At 34.5% G+C, this 23491-nt stretch overlaps 1 protein-coding gene across 13 annotated transcripts in view; it reads left to right on the top strand.

Annotated features, from left to right (window-relative positions):
- Positions 1-23491, top strand: part of chb (CLIP-associating protein) — a 595254-nt gene that overhangs the window by 269506 nt on the left and 302257 nt on the right. For 9 of the 13 annotated variants that reach the window (XM_081736290.1, XM_081736285.1, XM_081736288.1 and 6 more), the window contains exon 7: positions 23365-23424. The exons of the other annotated variants lie outside the window; for them this stretch is intronic. In XM_081736290.1, the coding sequence (XP_081592416.1) occupies positions 23365-23424 (60 nt within the window). The remainder of the gene's footprint in view (positions 1-23364; positions 23425-23491) is intronic. 13 annotated transcript variants of the gene reach the window in all.

The raw sequence follows: 23491 nt of genomic DNA, 5'->3' as shown, positions 1-23491 counted from the left end.
TCTGTGTTGGGAGCCGATCAAATATGAGAAGTCTTTGATCAAATGTTACCAACGGGTTGATTGATTAAATCTTACTTACAAAGGGAGAAATTTTGAATCTGTTGTAAGATGACGCTGTAGTAGTTAACTATTACTAGTATCTGTGTTTGTTTAGTAAAGCCGACCAAACTAGTACGTGTCGATGAAATCTAATGAAACTAGTGACAGGTAACTAACTAACTCTATGGCCTATGGAACCCGGAGGTTCAATGCCACATTCACAAAAGCTCTCCACTGACTTCTATCCTTAACCAACTGGATCCAGTTTCTACTTTGTATTCTTATTTCTGCGAGATCCATCTTAATATTGTCCTCCCATCTGCGCCCTGGTCTTCCTAATGGTCGTTTTCCGATTGGTCTTCCAGTCAAGACTTTGAAAGCGTTCCTACTTACTTCCATTGTGGCTACATGACCTGCCCACCTGAGTCTCCTAGATTTAATTACCCTAACAATGTCTGGTAAACCGTATAAATTGCGTAGTTCCTCGTTATGAAATTTCCGCCATTCTCCATTCCCGTTCATCTTGAGTCCGAATATTCGTCTCAGGATCTTGTTCTCAAATACTTTCAGTCTATGTTCTTCCCTCAGAGTAAGCGACCATGTTTCGCAACCATACAGAACGACAGGCATGATTGTCGTTTTATATATTTTAAGCTTCAAATTCCTCGACAGAATTCGCGACTACAAGAGATTTTGAACTGAGTAATAACACGAATTCCCTGCTTTTAGTCAACCTTTAATTTCTTCGTGAATATGATTTTCGTCAGATAATATTGATCCTAGATGTTTGAAAGTATCCACTCTATCAAAAGTATTTAATATTTTAACGCATCCATAATTTGTCGTATTACGGTCCCGACGCACTTCCATGTATTTAGTTTTCTTTGGATTTACTTTTAAACCCATGTCCCTGGAAGCGTTTAATAAGACCTTTGCATTTATTTCTATTCTATCATCCCCTATTAAATTTACATCATCAGCATACGCCAACATGGTGAACACCGTTCAACTCTAGGCCCTGGTTGCTATCTTTGATTTTCCTTATAGCGTATTCCAGGACAAAGTTTAATAATAATGGCGACAACATTATTCCTTGTTTCAGGCCATTCTCGACGTGAAAGCTTGTGGATAAAAATTTTCCTCCCCGGACTTTGCTTTGAAATTCATTTAAACATGCCTTAATTAATCTAATTAGCTTTTTCGGTATTCCAAATTTTGTAAGAATGTTGTACAATGTTTCTCTCCTAACCGAGTCGTAAGCCTTTCTAAAATCGATAAATAGTTGATGCATTGGGGTATTGTATTCCCACTTCTTTTCGCGTATTTGGTACATGGTAAATATTTGGTCGATAGTTGATCGATTTCTTCTAAATCCGCACTGATAATCTAATAATTTCGTCTGCGCATGGGGCCAATCTTGCTATAGTACTCGCGCCGAGTCGTGAAGCTTGACCTAGATCTACCGATTTCACCACCCAATAGAAAGCGAGGGTGTACTCCAGTCGTCAACCCCCACCCATCAAATTTTGTCAGTGTCTTCTCTCGCACTGCACGGAAAACATCTCCCGAGAGGACAGTGTTGTTGGATTGGCGTCAAGTTCCGTTTTGTTAATTCTTTTTTGTTGCGTTATATTTTCGTTGTTACTATTTGTGCTATTGTTACCATTTTAGAATAGTTGTTACAGTAGTTATTGTTGTGTAGTGTTATTATTGGCAATTTTTAAATGCCTTTTTTTATATACTCGTTTACTATGTCTTCAAAATTTGGCAACATTGTTGGTGAATTTCAGCTGTCCGACGTTTCCCCAAGTGTGCGCTCGGGAAGCGGCTCCACGAATTGTACCGAAGTTTTCCGATGTGTTGGAGCTCAAGCAAAATATATCTATGGTTTAGAGCCCAAGCTTCACGACTCGGCGCGAGTACTATAATAGAATGTACGAAAGGATTTTATAGGATGTTGAGAGAAGAGAGATTTTGTCACCTTTGTTGTGGATTGGAACAATGATTGATTCTTTCCACTCTTGTGACAATTCTTACTTGTTACAGATAAGGAGAACGAGTTGGTGTTATCTTGTTCCACAAATTTCGCCCCCAGCTAAAATTAACTCAGCTGGAATTTCGTCTACACCCGGAGATTTGTGTTTCTTTAATTTCTTTATAGTGATTTCTACTTCTGTTCGGTTGGGTTCTGGAATATACGGTTCTGCGGTGTGTATCTCCCTTTCCCCACGAACATTAGTTTTTGGTATTTAGATATTTAGAATTAAGGGGACTAACTACAAATTGGTGTAGATATTTTATAGGAGAGCCAACATTGTTAAGGAATATAAGCAAATTAAGATAAGAGGACAATTTTCTTGCCAAAGTTCTAAAGCTGTTTATTTAGAAGAAAATAAAATTTTGCTTAACTTTCTCTTTCATGATTTATTTCACCTTGAAGAACAATAACGTATTTTTGAATTTCACCTTAATTCTTACTGAGGGTATATGAAAATTGAATTCAGTTTTATCGTAATGTGGATAATAATTACAGTCTATCCAGTTCATATCTTAAAGGTCAAATGCACTATCAGTATGTCGGAGGAAGAATGTTTCAGTTATTAACCTAGGGATTCATACTCCAATTAACATCAAAATGCCAATTTTAGTTGTGTCTTGTTCCTTTCACAACATAAAACTTAATGCATTAGTCTAGTGGTTCCCAATCTATCTGTCGCGATACACTGTTGCACAGTACAATGTCACGAAATTTTAGAATCAAAAAAGAATTAAGTATTTAATAATTAGTTAAAATCAATTTTGGGACAAACAGTACCAGTCAACACCTCCAGCAGCAGCAACAATGCTAAGTACTACGAGACTGAGTACTACGTACAGGGGTGCCCACAAGGGGGGGCTATGACGCAAACTGCGTCATTGAAATATTTGGGGGTTAAAAATCTATATAAATATGTTTGAGGGGGTGTAAAAATTAATCGAAAAGATTTTTTTTTCATGGAAGAACACCTACCGATAGACAATTGAGGGGGGGGGGTGCGTCATGGACATGAGGGGGGTGGGCACCACTGACTACGTACATAGTCATTACTTCATAAAACCTTACAGGTTTGCACTATTATAAATTATATTATTATTAATAAAAGATTATAGAAATGTTGCACTGTCATTAAAGTTCAGCAGAGGATGTTGTCAGTTAAAGAAGATTGAAAAGCACTGCATTAATTCATTATATTTTATTATAGTAACGTAGGCGTGCGCTACCGTAAATAGTGTGTCATTTAAGTCAGTGGGTGGTGGGTCAGAGCAGGTGCAGTGGATCGTGGTTGCGGTGGATCATGGATGAAGTTTCCATTCTTCTCGCCATCTCTGCGATACGCCCACATACCTGTTTGAACTATGAACATAATTAAACAAAAAAAAAAAAAAAAAAAAAGCTTGTTTTTATTTCTGAGAACTTCTGATTTCTGGAACAAGTCTTAGAAACAAGTTTACTAATTTAATGAAATTCTATATAAGATTGGCAGAACTATATATAAACATAGTTTTACATTTATAAATTTCTCATGAGTTTTCATCTTTTAGGAATTTCACTTTATCATTCTTTTGGATTGAAATCTTCAGCGAATACCAAGTGCTTAACTAACAAGTAAATTCGTCACCTGAGAACAGATAGTCTTGGACTCCAGTGCAGCTGATGTGTTCTATTTAAGCTTTGGCTTCAGTGGTAACAAGAAATGATTACTGAAAAAGCATTATATATTGGACAATATATAATGCATTACAAGCCAGGATGAAATAATAACCATACTTTTTAACCGTCATTTTCCTTAACCTTACCGCTGAGGCAACAGTTTGCTAAATATGTGTATGTCACACATTTCCTGAGTCTTCGCTCTATTATCATCTATTGCTTCTTGTTTCATGTGTCTAGGCCATTAGGGACATTTGAAGTCTACATTTATCTAAGTATCAGCCACGTACCAACAGTAGATTTTTTTAAAAATCAAAAGTTAAAAGATGTTCATTCAAAAGTCATGTCTCGATTCAGGTATATTATGTTGGTCAACAATACTCTTTCTGTTACACGCAAAGTTAGATAATTATAATTTTTAATTTTTACTCGCGAACCAGGCCCGTATCCACGGGGGGCAAGAGGGGGCCGGACCCCCCTAAATTTTGGCTGGCCCCCATAAAATTTCACGGTAGGCTTGCAAATGAACTATAATATGGTGATGAAGTATAATATAATTGGGTCGGGCCCCCCTAACTTCTACCGCCCCCCCTAAATTTTTGGGCTGGCTACGGGCCTGTCGCGAACCAAACGAAACATATTCATGGGTTTGATTCGGTTTGCGGTCCGCCATTTCGCCATTACTGATCTCGAGTATCTATCAATAAGCAGCCACTGTGCCTATTATCATCGTTATCCATATAAAAGAAATTTTATTAAAGATTCGTATAATGAAGACCAAAATTTCTTTTTCAATGTTGCTTTTGAGGCTTCGTGTATACTATATAGTTAAGTATTTATCAATATTAACATTAGAATATTAACATCTTAACTATCCGCTGTTTTATCCCATCGAAACAAGCTGGAATTGATATGTACGATTCGCACAGACGTGTGGCAAAACCCTTCGTTTAGAAAGACATCCGCTCGGACACTAACCACATAAAGAGTATGTTTCATTTTCTTGCTTCTAACAATCGGTTGTAAAATACACACAACAAGTGAATTGTATCTTACGATCAAACACAAGAACTCATTGCCAAAGCCATGGTCTTTGATTACGCGGTAATGCAGAAACGCCCAGTGCAGCTTTCTTCCACAGAGAATCCATATGAGGAACTTGCAATTTCTTGTTAAATTCTGACAGTACCGTATTATAATTGTATAACTTAACATACGCAAGACAGAATGCACAAGCTTGCCAGTGCATAATTGAGAACCTCCCTCCAGAAAGAAAACCAGTCTTTTGAGGAAAGTGGTTATTATTGTACGACATTGTTAAACTTGTCATGTACTTTTCCAAGGCAGTCGATCATAAAACGTATTTTTAGCAGATATCTACCTTCAATATAAGAAGTGAGCTTTACTGGATGTCAGCTGAAAGAGTTTCAAGTAGTACGAGAAGAATTAAAATGTCCAAGATTTTTTGTGAAAGGACGGTTTTCCGATAAAAAAAATAATACTTTGAACTATATTTATTAAATACGTTAACAATCTTCATTTTATTAATAGTTTAATAATGCTCTTTATGTTATTGATCCAAAACACACAAAACGTTTTTGTGTTCTAGACATTAAAAAAAAATCGACGTAACTTGGGGCCAGTTATCGTATCCACGGTTTTTGTTATGCTTTAAACGGTGATTATAAAATGACAGACACTTATTGTGTTTACCAACATTTAGTTAACTCTCTTCCTCCATTTAAATGTAACAAACTATTAAATGAAATCTTTAAGTTTAACGTCCCGCGGTTATGCCGTTTAGGCTAACGGAGACGGTGATAATGAGGAATGAGTGAAATGGTGGAATGAAGAAAGTGGGAGGAAACGGGAGAACCCCGAGAAAACCCACGAGCACTGTGTTTGTCCACCACAAGTCCACACGGCGCGAGCTGGGATCGAACCAGGGACTCCAAGCACCGGAGATGAACGCTCTACCACTGAGCCATCGCGCTCCCCATAATAAACTATTAGTTAAGCAAAACTGTGCTTTATATGGTAGTTATTGCGTTAATTGCATGATATGAATGTTGTTCTCGTGAAAAAAGAGGAGTCAAAATGATAAATAGGAATTCCAGTTATCTTCTGGTGAGGACGTTTAGTTGGAATTCGTGAATATCTGTTCGTACGTCCGCTTGTTCTGATGTAAATGTTTTCACTCGTTTAGATATTGTGCCATTCATTGTGTCCCCACCCAAAGATTCCCCAGAGCCGTTTTCTGAATCATCTTTGTGCTCCCAAAATTAAGTGTAGCTTACTGAAGGATGAAAATAGAACATGAGAGTTTCGTTTTACAGTCTGAAACTACTGTAAACTTCCAAACTATGAGAACTCAGTGCTCAAACTTCAAGTAGTACATCTATAACTACTGGTTACAATAGTTTAATAACATCAAAGATAGAACGTGTCTTCGAACGCTAAACCATTATCAAAATACCATTACTTGCTATGCCTTACTGTTTTTATTTGATGGCGACAAGGGTTGAAACAGAACATCAATAATTTGAACCAATTCCGGGAAGGTTGGGGTACTTCACGTTGGTGTGAATATTCTTGCTTGTGTAACCGATTGTACGGTACATTATATTCATATGAGAGGCTGCATTACAATATGACCACCTACCTCGTGGATGATACGGCACAGTTCTCTTGTGGTGAAAAAGGGAAACTCGCCTGATGGTTGACACATTCTCCGATGAGGCATATTTCAGTCGTCGGTGCACATTAACATACAGCAAGTATACTTGTACTACGTAAATACGGCACAATTTCTCCGTTGCGTACCATAGAGTTGTTCGTGCAGCTAATAAGTTAATCACGTCAATTACAGTAGTGTGCATACTCTGCAAACATAGTGTCCATCTGATTCTTCCTGTCTGTATTGCAGTTTTAATGAACATTGTATTTGTAATCAGTATATTCTTCCATACATCTTTTAGCAGAATCTATTTGTTGGTACTATTTAGGGTAAAAGTATATTACCATATCTCTATAAATCTTTGGTGTCAGAAGGTCGCCGTTTTTCTAGTTTTGATTTTGCAATTACAATTTACGTTGATTCACTTCAGATTATCTGCTTTTTATTCTTGCGAAAATTGGTGTAGGGTCTATGCACGCGCGTGTGTATGTGTAACAATTTCCATGTATTGATTAATCGAAATTAGACTAGACTATTGGATAAAAATTTATTAAATAATCAAAAGAAAAATGATTGTAAATACACCATGTATAATAATTACTGTAGATGTGAAATGCGTCACATTAATTAAATGTTCCTGAAATCAAGCTGGGAAAAAGAGGGGGGGTCATATTTGAATGATGATGGAAGATTTTTAGAAAAGCTATTCACAGTGAGATGCGAACATGAGAGATGAATGAAATAGTGGAATGAAGAAAGTGGGAGGAAACGGGAAAACCCCGAGAAAACCCACGCACAGGTGTTTGTCCACCACGAAGTTCACTTGGCGAAAGCTTGGTGCAACTGAAGTCACAAAAGGGGTCATACCAATGAGTAGCAAGGGAAGGGGGGCGTGAAATATGCAGGATTCTCGAATGGGCCGCCAGGTAAACAAGATTGGAAACAACTGATATAGTCTCTATCGAAGGAAGAATAGTAATCAGTTCTCAGCTCCACTGAGCACGTATTTCCCTTTTTAGATTATTGTGTCTAAATTTTATGCATTTCCAAATAACATCTGGTAGAATTCGTCAATAGAGTAGGAATGTATTCATATTAATCTAATTTGAGAATTATTTCTGCTATTACCTGTTGGCAATGTTATTCTAGAGTAATAATATACATTCATTTACGAATTGATCTCTCCTTAACCAGGACATATTGGTATGAGCAGCCGTTTTTCATTGCTTTCCATATTGCAACATGATAATTTTTCTCATGATAATCAACAAAGCAGTTAAATCAAGATGCTTTTGCGGGGCTACCGAATAATACTTAACTGATTGTATCCACTGAAAATTGAAAGTTCTGATATTGCCAAATATTCCAAAAGTAATTATAAATCAGGAGCGCACCCACGTGGCGCGTCTGCCGGGTCCAGACCCCCTAAAAATAAAACTTCATAGCACGATATACACTGGTACACTTTCTTAATAAAACTACATTCTTTTGTTGAGAAATGATTGATGTTGCATAAAAATTTGATCTTATACTTCTTCCGTATTCTTTCTTTTCTTATAAAAACAAACTAGTTCTATCATTTTTTTCTGAGAATGTAGGTGGCAGTACTTAATTTTTATTATTTTCTCTGGAAAAAAGTACAGTTTAATTAGTGATGTGAGGTGGAAAATTTTCCATTTCGGAAAATTTTCCGCTACATTTTTCCGGAAAGTTTTCCGTTCTAAAAAAATCAGTAATCAAGTAACAATTCCTCAGTAATCATAAAATTGATTGAATTCATGTATAAAAATGTTAAAAAGTGAAAGATCGTTTAAAGAATCTGAAAATTTTTATGGCTTAGACAATTTTCAGTACTATGTAGGAACAAGCGAAACAATTTTTCATGCTGTCTTCTATGGAAAAATTGAAGAACTATTTGAGTCGGAAAATTTTCATTTTGGAGCAAAAAAGTAAAACAACTTTTTGTGAATCGGAAAGTTTTATTGCTATGTAGAAACAAGTGGAAGAAACTTTTCATAAGCCGGACAATTTTGGATATTATATATAGTGATGTTAGGTGGAAAATTTTCCACTATATTTAACTGCACATTAAGCTACAAAATTGAATTTCTGTAGAGGAAAGTTAGTCAGCAACAAATTATAATTTTCCATTTAGCTTTCGGGAACCGGAAAATTTTCTAATATTTCAAGTTGGGAAGTAAAAATTTATATAGTGTTTCTCTCTCTCTCTCTCTCTCTCTCTCTCTCTGCGAGCTCGTTCGTTACTAAGCGGTTAGCATATGCGCCTTTGGCATGGGAGACCTGCTTCGATTCCCGGCGGGAGCTCATGTAGTTCGGATTCCACGTTAATCAGTTGGTCCCATCTCATATAGCCTCGCTGCTGAAAGGGACGTTAAACTCAATTCAACTCTCTCTCTCTCTCTCTCTCTCTCTCTCTCTCTCTCTCTCTCTCTCTCTGTATGTGTGTATGTATGTATGTATGTATATGTAAAGTGCCGAGAACATACATTGAGTTCGTAAAGTACAAATATCCCATTCTATTATTTAAAATTTAAATTTATTAAAAGTGATGATTATTTTCCGATTCATAGAAGTATACTTCACTTATTCTTACATCGTTGATTAGCCGTAAAATTTATTGGTAATAAATATTGTCTTAAAAAGTTTCATGAAGTGAAAATCTAACCTTTCTTCATTTCTTCAAAAATGTTTCAAAAACTTCAATGCATTTTTCCCTCAGAATCCACGTTTAATCTCACAAAATTATGTTTCGTCAGTCTAATACGCGTAAGACGAAGTTTTTTCATAGCTTTACTACTTTTCTAGATTTACATACTGCAACATTTATAAATAAGTAGAGATAATATAAAGTGCCTACTGTAAATTTTTGACTATTCAAAATTCGAGTTTAAGTAACTCATGAAAACAAATACTGACCATTTTCTGGAAATAAACATTTATTTATTCATGTATCCATTCAGAAGAGAAAGTGAAATATAACTAATAAGGAAGCTGATTTGTGTAGTTCTTCCAATAAAATAATAAAAGAAACGTAAAAAGCTGCACTATTAGAGCTACGTTCTAAAAGCAACAAGTAATTCCATTTTAATTTACAAAATTAAAAAAAAATATTTCTTTTTTATGTATGTATGTAGCCCTACTTGTTCTATCGAATCGTCATTTTTTACAATACAAATATCTGCTCTAAGATGTTGATTATACAAAATTCCAATATTGAAATTATGATTTCCGAGTGTTGAACACAATAAAATTAAAGCATTTCTCATTATTTTGTTACAAAAATAATCTTCATAAGGAACTTTTATGTAATTATTTCATTACATAGACAGGCCTATATGTGAAGAAATAGTGGAATTTTCTGTTTTTCAAATTGATAAATTCACAAAGGTTTGTTTTCGATTTCTTGTTAAATTTTAAATATTGGAATGGGATATTTGTTCTCTACGAACTCGATGTCTGTTCCCTGCACTTCACAAACACAGAGACAGACAGAGAGAGAGAGAGAGAGAGAAAGAGAGAAACACTGTCTAAATTTTTACTTCCCAACTTGAAATATTAGAAAATTTTCTGGTTCCCGAAAGCTAATTGAAAAATTATAATTTGTTGCTGTCTAATTTTCCTCTACAGGAATTGAATTTCATATCTTAATGTACAGTTAAATATAGTGGAAAATTTTCCACCTAACATCACTATACATAATATCCAAAACTGTCCGGCTTATGAAAGTTTTTCTACTTGTTTTTACATCGCAATGAAAATTTTCCGATCCATGAAAATTCCTTTCACTTGTTTCTACAGAGCAATAAAACATTCCGATTCACAAAAAGTTGTTTCACTTTTTGCTTCAAAATGAAAGTTTTTCGACTCAAAAAGTTTTTCAATTTTTCCATAGAAGACAGAAAATATTTCGATTCATGAAAAATGGTTTCACTTGTTCCTACTGAAAATTGTGTGAGCCATGAAAATTTTCAGATTCTTTAAAGGATCTTTAACTTTTTAACAATTTGTTTAGAACGGAAAATTTTCCGGAAAAATATAGAAGAAAATTTTCCACCTCACATCACGGCTAAACAACGATGTAGGAATAAGTGGAGCATGTTTTTATGAATCGGAAAATTTTCATCACTGATTTTAATACTTCATAGTGTAGTATCGTAGCCCCTAAACTTTGGACCCCTTTCAACAAAAGTTTCTGATTGCGCGCCTGATCTAAATCTTATACTGCAGTCTCCGTTCTTCGTGTTCGTAAGGGTGCTCGAAGTGACACAACAATGAATGGTATTTTGAGGAGCAGAATAGCGTTGTTGATATCAGAGGCTTATGTTTATATTATGTAAGAGAACCGCAACTTTGTAAGCAAGAAGTTGTTTAATCAAACAAGTTGAAAATTTAAAATAGTAATAATGTCCCAAGACTTTTATCTACAGATCAAATAATTTTACAGTAAACATTGCTGTGTAAAACGAAAGACATTTTTCCCTGTGAAATTGCATTGAATTCTTAGTGGCATTGTTTTCTTAAAAGGAAGATTACTTAGTGAAATTTACCGAAGGTTACTTAGTGAAATTTAGCTTATTTTAATAATAATAAACTTTCACTGTTGAATTTTTGAGCCAGTAACGTTTGCATAAAGTTGTTTATTACGATTTTTTATGTTGGAGTGAAGTGCAAGTTGCTTCATTGACCTTGTCCATATTTCTTGTCTGAAGATGCGATGTCCACCAGGAAATTATTTAAACGATATAATTGGACGTTGAAGGCTGTATGGGGGCGGGTCAGTATAATAGATACGAAAAGCATGTAATGTAAATGGTTAAATTGATCATGTAGTAAGGGCAAATGTAATCATATATCATATTGATTGGCATCCGTCATCAAGATTGCAATCTGTACCGCCTCAATTTTACTAAATGTCTATGTAGAGCTTGAAGGTCACTGAAATAAACTAACTACCAATTATCCCGTCGAAATTTTTGTATGACTTAAACCTTGCAAACATTACTTTTGTTAGTGCATCTTAATTTATCTAGTTCGTTGAATATCATTAGTAAAATCATTCTCATGGTTTGATATGAGAAGTTATAAAGAATTGATGCTAATTACAATTTGTCCGAGTTGTGAAAAGATCAATCTATCAGCGTCTATAGAATTTTACGACTTTGTTGTAGTGGGTTTGTAGAATTGTACTACTTTGTTAATGTCATAACATCTTCAATTTCTGTAAGAAGATTGATAATCGGTTGTAGTTAATCTTTACTGATAAAATTGAAAACATCCTTTGTCTACAGTTAAGAATTTGTAGAAATAAAAAAAATTGTAAACCAAAAAGTAAAACGCTGTGTATATATATTACGTTACTCAAAAGTACTATTTTAAGCAGGTGTTTGAAAATAACAGGCAAAATCTTCAAGAATCCCCCTTCTAAAAATTTTCTGCAGATGTTTAAAAGTATTTACAATATTTTTCATGTTTTGCAAAAATAAGTTTTAATTAAAATATCACTTTCTACTTTAGTATATTCATGTATATCTTTCATTGTCAGATGGAATTTTATTATATGATTTCATCGCTAAAAAGTTCATGTTTGGTGATAGTAATTTTAGATTGAGTATGTCATTGTTTGCTAGAAATGAATTCCGTTTTATAATAGGACAAGCACATGATATATAAGTTGTGCTTTAATGTCGAATTTTTTGCTGTTAAACGTAATGGGCAAAGATATAGTGTGTATGTGTGGTCAGCATTAGTTTTGTTTTCAAAATTCGTAAATCTTGGTTAAAACTTGAATAAAACAGCATGCGTTACGAGCTAGTTTATATCATTATCTGATAGACATGTTGTAAAGTGTTACTGATATACTATCAATATCAATAAAATTTCATTATTAATAAAAGTTTACCCCATGTTAAAAATGTCCTTTTTAATACAGTTTTCTCCACTTCTGCATCTGCCAACTTTAGTTCGTGTATAATATTTTAAGCAGTACTAAGCGTAAACTTTTTTCTCCCAAGTATACTCTTGTCATGTCTAACTTGGTTATTTACATCCAAGATAAGATAAATTACCAAGTTCCAGTCTAAGTCTAAAATATATTTTGTGCAGAACAGAGTCACAGAAGTATATGTATATTGTTAATTTGTATTGCGAACAGAACCGGATCTTTCTTACTCTCAATCCGTTAGTAAATTTGTTAACGTGTGAAAGATGTCACTCCGTGCTAGTAACTTCTTCCGGTCTTCCCAGTATACAGTGTACTGCACTCAGTGAAAACTACAATTTTCAACTAAATAGCCATAATTAGCAAAAGATTCACAGGAATTTGTTTATTCTACAAAGTAAATTGTCTTTTCATTGTAGTGTTTGCGTGAGGATGAGAAGAATTAAAAAGTTATACGGTGTTTCTGTGTGAACTTTTGTATGTAAGTTTATAGAAAGTGATATTTCTTATACATATGTATTGGTGTAGATATGAAGAAAAGAAAGAGAAGTTATAAGGTCTGTATAGCGGTACATAAAAAGGCTGACTTGAACACTAAAAGTATCTGTGGTATTGTAACATCATTCTCTTATATTTCACAATTTCTTAATACAGCTAAACACGGCATCAGATTTTAGTAGTTTTTCTGCGAACTAAAATAATAATAATAATAATAATAATAATAATAATAATAATAATAATAATAAAATTTTCTGGATCTGCAATTTACGAAGGACTATGGATGATAAGACCATATTCAAATATATGTTGAGTGGTCGCGCATTCTTTCTTTGTAGAACAGAATTCAAATAGTTTTCCTGATTATTCAAATAGTTTTTCTTTTCCAAATCTCCCTTACCATTACAGATCAACAACATCAAATTACGTACCCTCGCCGAGATTCGAAACTCATTAGAGTACATGTGAACACTTTGAGAAAACATGACAGAACTATAAAAATTATCGGTAATGTGCATCACCTATGAAAGATTTGACGTGATGTCGTATCTTAGCTTTATGGTCACTCGTATTACTTCATTAAAATTACCATTAAGGTTCTTGTGAACATTATGTGAAACTAAAATTTTAAAGGATTATCATGTTTAAAATATACTGTCAGGATGTACTGATTCAAAAATTAGAATTTGCAAAATATTCCATATTTCATCGCATCTTATTGTAACTTAAATATTTATTTATATATACATTTTTTTAATGTAATGGAACGTAAGGAAAAATCAGCCTAATAGTAATGATTTTCTACAAAACTTTGTGTATGTGAAGGTGAATTATGAACAGGAAGTTGTATTTCAAAATGTCAGGTAGAAGTAATGAGCAATGACGACATCAAGGTCGTCTGGTTCTCAGATCCTACGAAAACCCGGAGATTCATCAACTCAATTTGATATAAAACATCTTTAACTCTATTGAGACTAGCGATATTTTCGACATTTTTCTTAGTTTAAGTCTTTACTTTATCCAAGGGTTCTCAAATTTTGTAATGTAATTTGCTAATTTCGGTAGAATTGATAATGTTGTGAACTGCCTAAATGTAAAGAATTACATTTTCTTGGGGGTACACTAGAGTGTAGGAGTAGGTTCTATCATCTGTATTTATCAGTATTGCTAATAAATTGTTTCTCGCGTATTTATGGTTACCTTCTTGATACAGTTAGCATTTCAAGTATTCATTGCAAGCACTTAACATACATTTTCTCAGCAATTTGTGGCAAGAGAAAAATATATGAATAATATTGCATTACTTCAACTGAGATTCGGTTAATATTCAGGCTGAGAATAATGTAGTCGTGATTTAGATAATGGGAAATCTGTGGGTTATTTTCCATTATCATTCTGATATTAAATACTCATGTGCTTATAATGGTGTGATTATTACCTTCGTTTCTGACAATATAAATTACAGGATGTCCTATTTTCATTACATAATAACCCTTTGTTTTTTTTTGTTGTATTCTTAACAGTGTTCTTCATTCTGGAGTAAAACCAGGACATAGCTGTTTCCTTCATTTTAGGAGGTGGAAAGTTCACTTTTACAAAGGGGAGTAGAAACATTATGCGTGTTAATTACCGCAGTTAGATAGTATATGCCAAGCAAAAAGTTTGCAGTTACCTATCCGAAAAGTGGTACAGCGGGGGACACTTCTAAATGGTACACCTTAGCCGTAAATCTCCATATGGCTGTACCATTTAGAAGTGTCTTCCGCTGTACAAAGTCTCATAACGAAAAGAGCACTTTATTCGATATTGCATTCATCGATATTTCCTAAATTACGAACTTTTTATCTGAAATCTTGTAGATATTCTCAGTCGTGCCTATTTTGCAAAGGGAATTGTTTATAGTAGCAAAGTGCTTCTTACCTTGAAACAATGCGACATTGTGATGTTCCGAAGATTTTATAGTTTAAAAAATATTTTCAAATACTTATGAATGAGAAATTTGAAAATATTTAGGTCTTATCTTTATTGTTATAATTTCGTCCTTTTCGAATATAAATAGGTCTCCTACGTGTTCACTTGTCCGTACCTCCAAGTCGATTGCCTGTTGATACGTGATATTTCTGAATCTCTGGTTTGATACTAAATGTTACCAGGCTCAGATTATAAATTTATATGAATTAAGAAAATATAATTCAGCATATTGAATTTTAATGTTTCATTTGAATAGTTTATAATTAAAAGAAAACCTAAATTGATGATATTTTAAAGTGAAAAACAATGAACTGTTTGAAAAAAGTTAATCAATTCGGAATCCAAACGTGCTTTATCAGTAACTTCCTATAGTGGCAATAATAATAAAACGATTTAAGATATCTTGATTGATGAATATACGCAAATTGTAATTTTAAGTGTTAACCCGTCTTAACAGAGTACCAGAACCAGAGTTCAGGTTTCAGGGGATTGTTGAGGAGCCATATTTCGTATTCTATGAATAAGGTTAATTTACTGCTGAACGAAAATTATAAATTTGTTATTTTCGAGAATACTTATTACAATTTCGTTCATATTTCAGTTACTATGAGATCAGTGGCTTTGCAATACGCCGATCATTCATTTACGAAAGTTTCTAAGAAATAACAGTCGAACCCGATAGTATGATGCACCCCTGTATTTCGTATTCCTTCTTGTAAAGTGCTACATAGAGTAGATTTATGATTATTAATTAACTTAATATAGTGTAGGATATTCAACCTAGAAACTGGGAGCCATGATGCACTGAAGTTCAGAAAAAAGATATTGAACAGTTGGACAGTCCTGAGTTGAATTAAAACCCTCTTCCGTGATGAATCAAACGGAGAATCATTCATTGCGTTAACTTAATATCCTGTGCAGTAAGCAATAAAAGAGCCAATTTTATTTACAGTCTGTTTATAAGATACGTTGTTTTCTTTTGTGCTTACTAAAGTACCTGCATTTTGTGTGGGTCTTACATTGCGTAAAAAGTAGACCAAAATAAGAGTGCGTTCTGTATAACCTTATAAAAGCGTTGATACGGCCTGCTGACAGCAAAAGTTTTAGACCTTTGGTTTAGTGATTAGAATCATTCGTACAGTACACTTGGATCTATCAACTATAAAGTTTGGTGATAATCGATGTCCACGATCAGGCAATAATGAATTGAGTCGTTGAGAAGGCACGTATTATGATAGTGGAATTTCTCGTATCTACCCAATTTCATGATGGAATTACGTTCTTTAAACAAGTAACATACTTCGGTTGTCTGTGATATAGTGGGAAGATTACTTGTGCGAAATTACACAAGTTTTTATTATTTTGATTATTTATTTATTTTTGTCATTACACTTTTCAGCCATCCTGCTGGCAATATTAAATTTCTGCTGTTTTGTCCCCAGTTCCTTTCACCACACAAAATAATTCCATCAACATGAATTCTAAAGACTATTCGAGCCGTGTGATTACCTTGACCACTTGTGTGATGCCCTATTGTTTAAACAAACAGGACATCTGAATAGTGTGACATAAGCACTGACGATTCTGTTTCAGTTTTCTTTTCTTTTATGTCACGCTTACGTTTGTGGCACTTGAGAATAATGAATACGTTTTGCAAAGTTGTTACGTCTCGGAGAAAATGAACAAAAGCACATTTTAACAGCGCATCTCTATGTATTCGAAGTATTTGTTTTCAATTTCCATTACAAAAAAAGTCTTTATAGGAATACTCGCTAGATTTTTATTTAACTTTTCTGCTATGCAAAAATATCATATGTATATATTTAACGTAGTAATAATACGGAATAATATTCATCCAGATGACTCTTATGTTGTTAATATTTAATCCATTTTGATTACGAGAGCATTTTTATGCGTTGCTTTCTGAGGTCAATATCAGTGTTCCTATTAAAATATTTTGTGACAAAAAGTGCTGTGACATTCGCTCTTCCGATCTTTTGAGTGTATAAATATTAAAACAGTAACAATAATAGTTGGATTTGTGGTGTGCAATCTGAATTAATAGTTTTGGTGCACTTTCAGGCGAAAGTTGCATTGTCAGCACATTGATTCCTAACAATTATTCCTGGCTTTCTCAGCCTATAACCCTATACATCTTTATTTAAATAGCCCTCCAGTCCTCGCAACTTAGATCAACGGCGAAAAATTTGAACTGCTTCGGTAGCCTGAAGCCACTTGCATGGAAGTCAAGGTGCTAGTCATTAGGGCATTTTCAACATTAACATATTATTGCTATTAGCAGTTTAGAATCGCAACTCGAGAAAACAAAAGTGCAGAACATTCTGCAGAGGTTCGATGCAGTTTGGTTTCAATTTTCAAAACTCCCTTTCCACGATTTTTTCTTATTGTCCGCCATTTTAGGCGTAACGAGGATTAGGCCAAACGATGCAACATATGTATATATACGAGGGCTATCCAGAAAGTAGATTACGTTTTGGAATAAAAAATCAACAAAGTATAGGAAACAAATTTTATTATATACAGATGAAAGCCACACACAAATACTACTTTTCGACATAGTCACCATTCAAATTAAGGCATTTATCGTAGCGATGTACGAGCTTGGAAATTCCTTCGTCGAAAAATTCGGCCGCCTGCGACTTCAACCACTTCGTTACCTCTTCTTGCAGCTGTTCGTCGTCATCAAAACGCTGCATAGCCAGCCACTTCTTCATTGCTGGGAATAGGTGGAAGTCGCTCGGTGCCAGGTCGGGACTGTACGGCGGATGAGGAAACAACTCCCACTGAAAAGATTCAAGAACTTCACGCGTGACATTTGCCGTGTGGGGCCGGGCGTTGTCGTGAATCAACAAGATCTTAGAGCTCAACATTCCTCTGCGCTTGTTTTGAATTGCTCTTCTGAGGTTTTGCAGAGTTTGGCAATACCTTTGAGCGTTTATTGTAGTGCCTCTTTCCAGGAAGTCCACCAAAATCACACCTTTTCTGTCCCAAAAAACAGTCGCCATCATCTTCCTTGCCGACATTGTTTGCATGCATTTGTTGGGTTTTTGGGGAGAACCTGTGTGCCCTCACTGCATTGATTGCAATTTCGTTTCACAGTTCACGTGTTTCACCCATGTTTCGTCACCAATAACGATGCGATCGAGTAAAGAGTCACCATCCTTATTGTAGGCGTCCAAAAAGTGCAACGCTGCAGCCATTCGCTGATTTTTGTGGTCCTCTGTCAAGATTTTTGGAATCCATCTTGCACAAAACTTGTGGTAACTAAGCTTTTCGCTGATGATTTCGTGCAACAAACTTCGCGAAATTTGTGGAAAACTCAAAGAAAGTTCCGTTATTGTGAACTTTCGATTTTCACGGACTTTAACATCGACTTTTTCGACAAGTTCGGCAGTCACTTTGCTGGGTCTCCCACTTCGATCTTCGTCGTGAACATTGGTTCGGCCATTTTTAAATCTTATGACCCACTGTCGCACTCCACCTTCAGTGATAATGTTGTCCTATACACTTCACACAGCTGCCGATAGATTTCTATCGGTTTACAGTTTTTTGCTGTCAGAAACCTTATTACTGCACGCACCTCGCAGCTCGCGGGATTTTCAATTAACGCAGACATTTCAAACCGTCACAGTATCTTAACGGAGCACAGCACGAACCTCTCACTAGCACGGCTAGATGCCGACTGAGCTGCGCAACGCTCTGACCCCAAGATGGCCGCGCTAGCCCCGCCCCTAGCGGAAACAGACGAAAACGTAATCTACTTTCTGGATAGCCCTCGTGTATATATATATATATATATATATATATATATATATATATATATATATATATATATATATATATATATATATATATATATATATATGGGGGGGGGGGTTGTTTTCCGAAGATGCCTACTTTGAAGGCTGTTAAGTAAATTGGTACTTATTTTGGGGTAATACAGAGCTACAACAAAATTCGGGAACTTTTTGACTGTTCCTCATATTAATACCCCATAATATGATGTATACTATGAAAATAATTTAATATTAGTTATTAATTTGTTCGGCTTGGCACGAGTTAAAAATAGATAATAATAATAAATTATTTTCTGTTTTAACAGCTTTATTATTATTATTATTATTATTGGCTTTTTAAGTGTGTTTATGCTGACACGCTATGAAGTATAATTACATCTTTCAATGAGTTTCACCACACCCTTAGAACAATGTATGACAGCTCATATGAAGATATTCATACTTAAATTTGGCGTTGAGACAAACTTACTTACAGAGAGAGAATTTTATAGAACATATTTATCGTATGTGAAATAAGTTACTAAAATAATTTCTCTTTTTGAAACAAATGTACATGCTGTATGTGAAAAGAATTGCAAAACTTTCATATTTGTGACGAAATTCTGTCATGCAGAAGAGCAGTCAATAGATTTTATTTTATGAGCAGTCATGAATTGCCCTTAATAATACCTTTGGCTCCTAATAAGGTTCTTCAAACAATTAGAGGGCGTTCTGGCAATATTTCTAGTGATTTTCTTCGAATTTCCAACTTTTGTATATCAATTATGAGAAGAGCAATAATATTTACGACAAGTTAGATTTTTGAGAAAACACGTTTCTATGTGGTTCCTTTTCCAAAGTTTTAAAGCTCTTGTTTGAAAGTTAATTTTGACAGAGATTACAGAGAAAATGTTACAGGTTTTATTGGAGAGATTTCATTGCTTCAGATAACTATAAAAGTATTTCGGATAATTGTAGCTTTCCAATCTGACGTATTGATTTGGCAGTGAAATTAGTTTCATTATCATAAAAGCTTGTAGTGTTTCGAGCATTGAAATCGTAGGTTGGAATGATAAAACAGGACAAACAGAACAAGTGTTTAGAGAAAGTACATGCAGTACATACAGTAGTATAAGCCTACAATAAGGTTCATATAGTTAAAACCGAGGTTGAAATTAGCAGAATTATACGTTCTAAAGCAGAAGGTAAGTTTGTTCGTTTTTGAACTCTGTGTTCTCTAGTTCACACCTTGCTGAGAAACTCGAGCTGATTTTGGATCCTACTTAGGAGTAGGTGAAAACCATCATAATCTTGTTTAGGAAAAAAAAAAAAAAAGTAAAGAGAAATTAGCAAAACCAAATAGCATCATTGACTAATTCAGTTAGGTTATGCAAAGCATGGTCACTAGCGTAAAATTTGAGCTTACAATGAGTAAACGAGTGAAAAACGTAGAAAACATGTTTGTCTGCGTCCCGTGCTAACTCTTAAAGAACAAATGTCAGATACTTGTAGTGATAGTTTAGTCGTGTGTGGGTAGATTTGCCTCAAATCTGGTCTTAGTCATAAATATCTATATATCCATCCTAGTAAAAGCTACAGACATTTTCTTTTCTCCCCTTTATCCCTGTTCGAACGTTGTAGTTAGTATCGCCTCAAGGGGAGATCAGTTGCGTCTCAGTTCATTTGGCATGGACTGTTCGATCCACAGCAGCGGAAATTGGTCGGCCTAACAAATTGAACTCAACGTCACATTGTAGGGGAGCTTTTATATATAGTAGAGTGAGAAGTTGAATAAGCCCATCGCTGTTGTATGATAATTCAGAGGGATCCAACCTCCGGAGTTCCCTTTTTTATGTACTTTGAAATAATACTGCGAGAAAGTTTGAAAACAGCAGAAGGGAGATGATGAATGTGTCATTTCTAAATATTGAAGTAGAAAGAAAAAAGTTCTGGCACAATTTATGGTTTGGGTAGGTGGATACAATCTTATATATCGATAACGAATCATACGCGGTAGTTAGTATATTATTCTCTTAACCACTTCCTTCTTCGAATAAGCCATAAAGTATAGAACTAAGTAATTCTAAAATTATGCTGTATTCTCCCTCAAATAACTTTAGTTTTAAGACTACGTTTTGTAATGGAACCTAATTTGCAAATTTATAATGGAACTACAAACATATAGCACAGAACGTATCTCATTATTTACGTATATGAACTAGAGTAACGTGTAACTAGAAAAATTGAAGATCTGAGGCCAGCACTCTCTATTAGAAATGTTCGAGATTGGATAGATTCTTAAAGGAATTAATTTTTGACAGACTTATTTTTGTAAATTGTAAAATTATTTCTCTTATTACACGAAATAGTGAATATCATACATAAAATATACAGTGAGCCCTGTTTTCGTTGGCCACCATCGGTACCAAGGAAAACTTCAACTTCACGTGAAAGTTACAGAGTAGTAATAACATATGCTTATAAGGTTCCACGAAATATCTTTCTTCACTTGGTTAACTTTTACGTGGCCAACTTCACACGTTTTACTGTATTTTGTAAATTGCTACTTATCCAGGAATCATGCATGCAGTAGCAAGGCAAAGTAATTAGCCTTGACAATCAGTTTGCCTGAAGTGCTGCACCTTACAAAACCCAATTTATCTGCCAGAATTTGATTTTCATATATAACGTCAGTTTATCTTATACAATCAGATTCATTCTATTCTCCTCATAAATTAGAGTAGTGATGTGCAAATGCAAGACCAAGGCCAAAACCTGGGTGGTCTTGGTCTTGGTCTTGCACTGGAACTTTTTTTCTTGGTCTTGGTCTTGCTGCAAGAGTCTTGCAAGTCTTGCTTTTAAGAAATCTTATGCCTTTCGTACGTAAATTTTACTCTGGATAAATTCTACAATGCGCCCATAGTAACGAAAAACAATGTATGTTTCTAAATGAAACATAGTTTACCATCGTGTAAGTATGATGATAGTATACAACATAGGTGATAATTTTTTTTAATGGGTCCCCACGCTTCACTACTTATAAGATAAATTACAACGTTTTGTAATCTTTTTATATTTTTTTAACAGATTCAAAACTCCACTGGTTCCCAAATTGGGGAAATGTATGAAAGAAAATCAAGACGGCACAGATTACTGAAATACCATAAATTGCTGAATTATTTTTACACTCTAAAGGTGTCAGAGATTTTTTTTTTTTTAATTTTCAACCAAGATTAGCTAATCTTTGAATTGAACAAACTTCCAATTAAATATTGAGATTTTATTTTACTGATTCAAGTATGTACTCTATAGAACAGAAACATGGACATTACGCAAATGCGGTGAAAAAAATATTAGAGGCTTTCGATAAAAGGAGAGAATTAGCTGGGTTGAACGGAAAACGAATGAGAAGGTGTTAGAAATAGTAGCAGTGGGGGAGAAAAGAATTTTATATGTAATTAAGAGAAGGAAAAGGAATTGGTTGGGACATTGGCTGAGAAGGAACTTTATTATGAGGGATATGCTAGAGAATATGGTGGAAGGAAAGAGAAGGAGGGGCAAAGGAGACTATAGTTCAAGGAAGGTATTAAAACAGAAAATTGCTACGTCAAAACGAAGACACTAGCTGAGGACCACCGTATATCGAAGCTTCTGACTTGCAACAAGTGACCTGCCAATAATGGTAGAATAGCTATCTATGGTGATGGTATGTTAGCAATATTGGCCAAAGAGAGAGAGAGAGAGAGAGAAATTAAAATAATAAGGATGATAACCAAACATCTTAATGTTTTAGTATAATTTGAGTAAAAACTGAAAACGACTCAACTGTTCATGTCTTTTGGGTAAACTCAACTTATACAAATACTTTGATCTATATTAGAAATACAAAAACACAGCATCAAACTCCAAGTTATTTGAAATAACTGTACAAAATCACTCTCACTTGTGAATATGGATTATTTATTGTTGTGGCCATATATCTGAGAAGGCTAAAAGTTATATTGATAAACAATTATTCAGCGTATAAGCAACAGCTCATGAAATCAAATTTGCGGTCACATACGCTAAGTTTTTGTCAATGTCATGAAAATGTTATTTCGATATTAATTTTTTGAGCACACATTAAAAATTTCTAATGGATGCTTGATCCTTGTAGTCAAGGCCATACCCATGTAGTCGGCACCTATGGTGTACGGAATTACCGATGTTCAATACTACATTCCTCTTTAGATTTAGAAGAACACCACTAATATGTCTTGAAATGATGTAATATCTAGTTTTACGTGCCACGATTATGCACCGAGGCTGAGAGAGATGACGATGGTAAGAAATGAATGAAATTGTGGAATGAAAAAGTAGGAGGAAACGGGGAAAACACCGAGAAAACCTGCGCACACGGTCTCTATCCACCAAAAAGGCTCATATGGTGCAAGCTGGGATCGAACCAGGAACCCCAGCACCAAAGGTGAAGTTCACAGTTGCTCGAAGATCAGATTCGCACATTACAAAAGTGAAACTCGTACATTAGTGTTCATTTTTTTTTTCTTCATTATTGCTGTTATAAACTTTAGTGTGCGTTGGGTTAAGTTTGTGCAAATGTGAAGAGATGAAGTTTCTCAATGACACATAGTGAAGTACCTAATAAACGTTCTAAGCGTCACAATGAAACATAGTGAAATACTGAGTAAGTGTTTATGTGACCAAATAATTGTCTAAATCTAAAACTTTTCAGAAAAAACTGTGTGCATTAAATCAAAGGACATCAAGGAAACTGTTGAAAGAAACAAAACAGGTAAGTTTTTATTTCATTAATACTTAAACATTTTCACAGTAATTTATTTTATTATTGTGATAACACT

Source organism: Thermobia domestica, chromosome 13 (assembly GCF_964235325.1).
Source record: "Thermobia domestica chromosome 13, izTheDome1.hap1.1, whole genome shotgun sequence".
NCBI classification, from domain to species: Eukaryota; Metazoa; Arthropoda; class Insecta; order Zygentoma; family Lepismatidae; genus Thermobia; species Thermobia domestica.
This window is presented reverse-complemented; position numbering and strand designations above follow the sequence as displayed.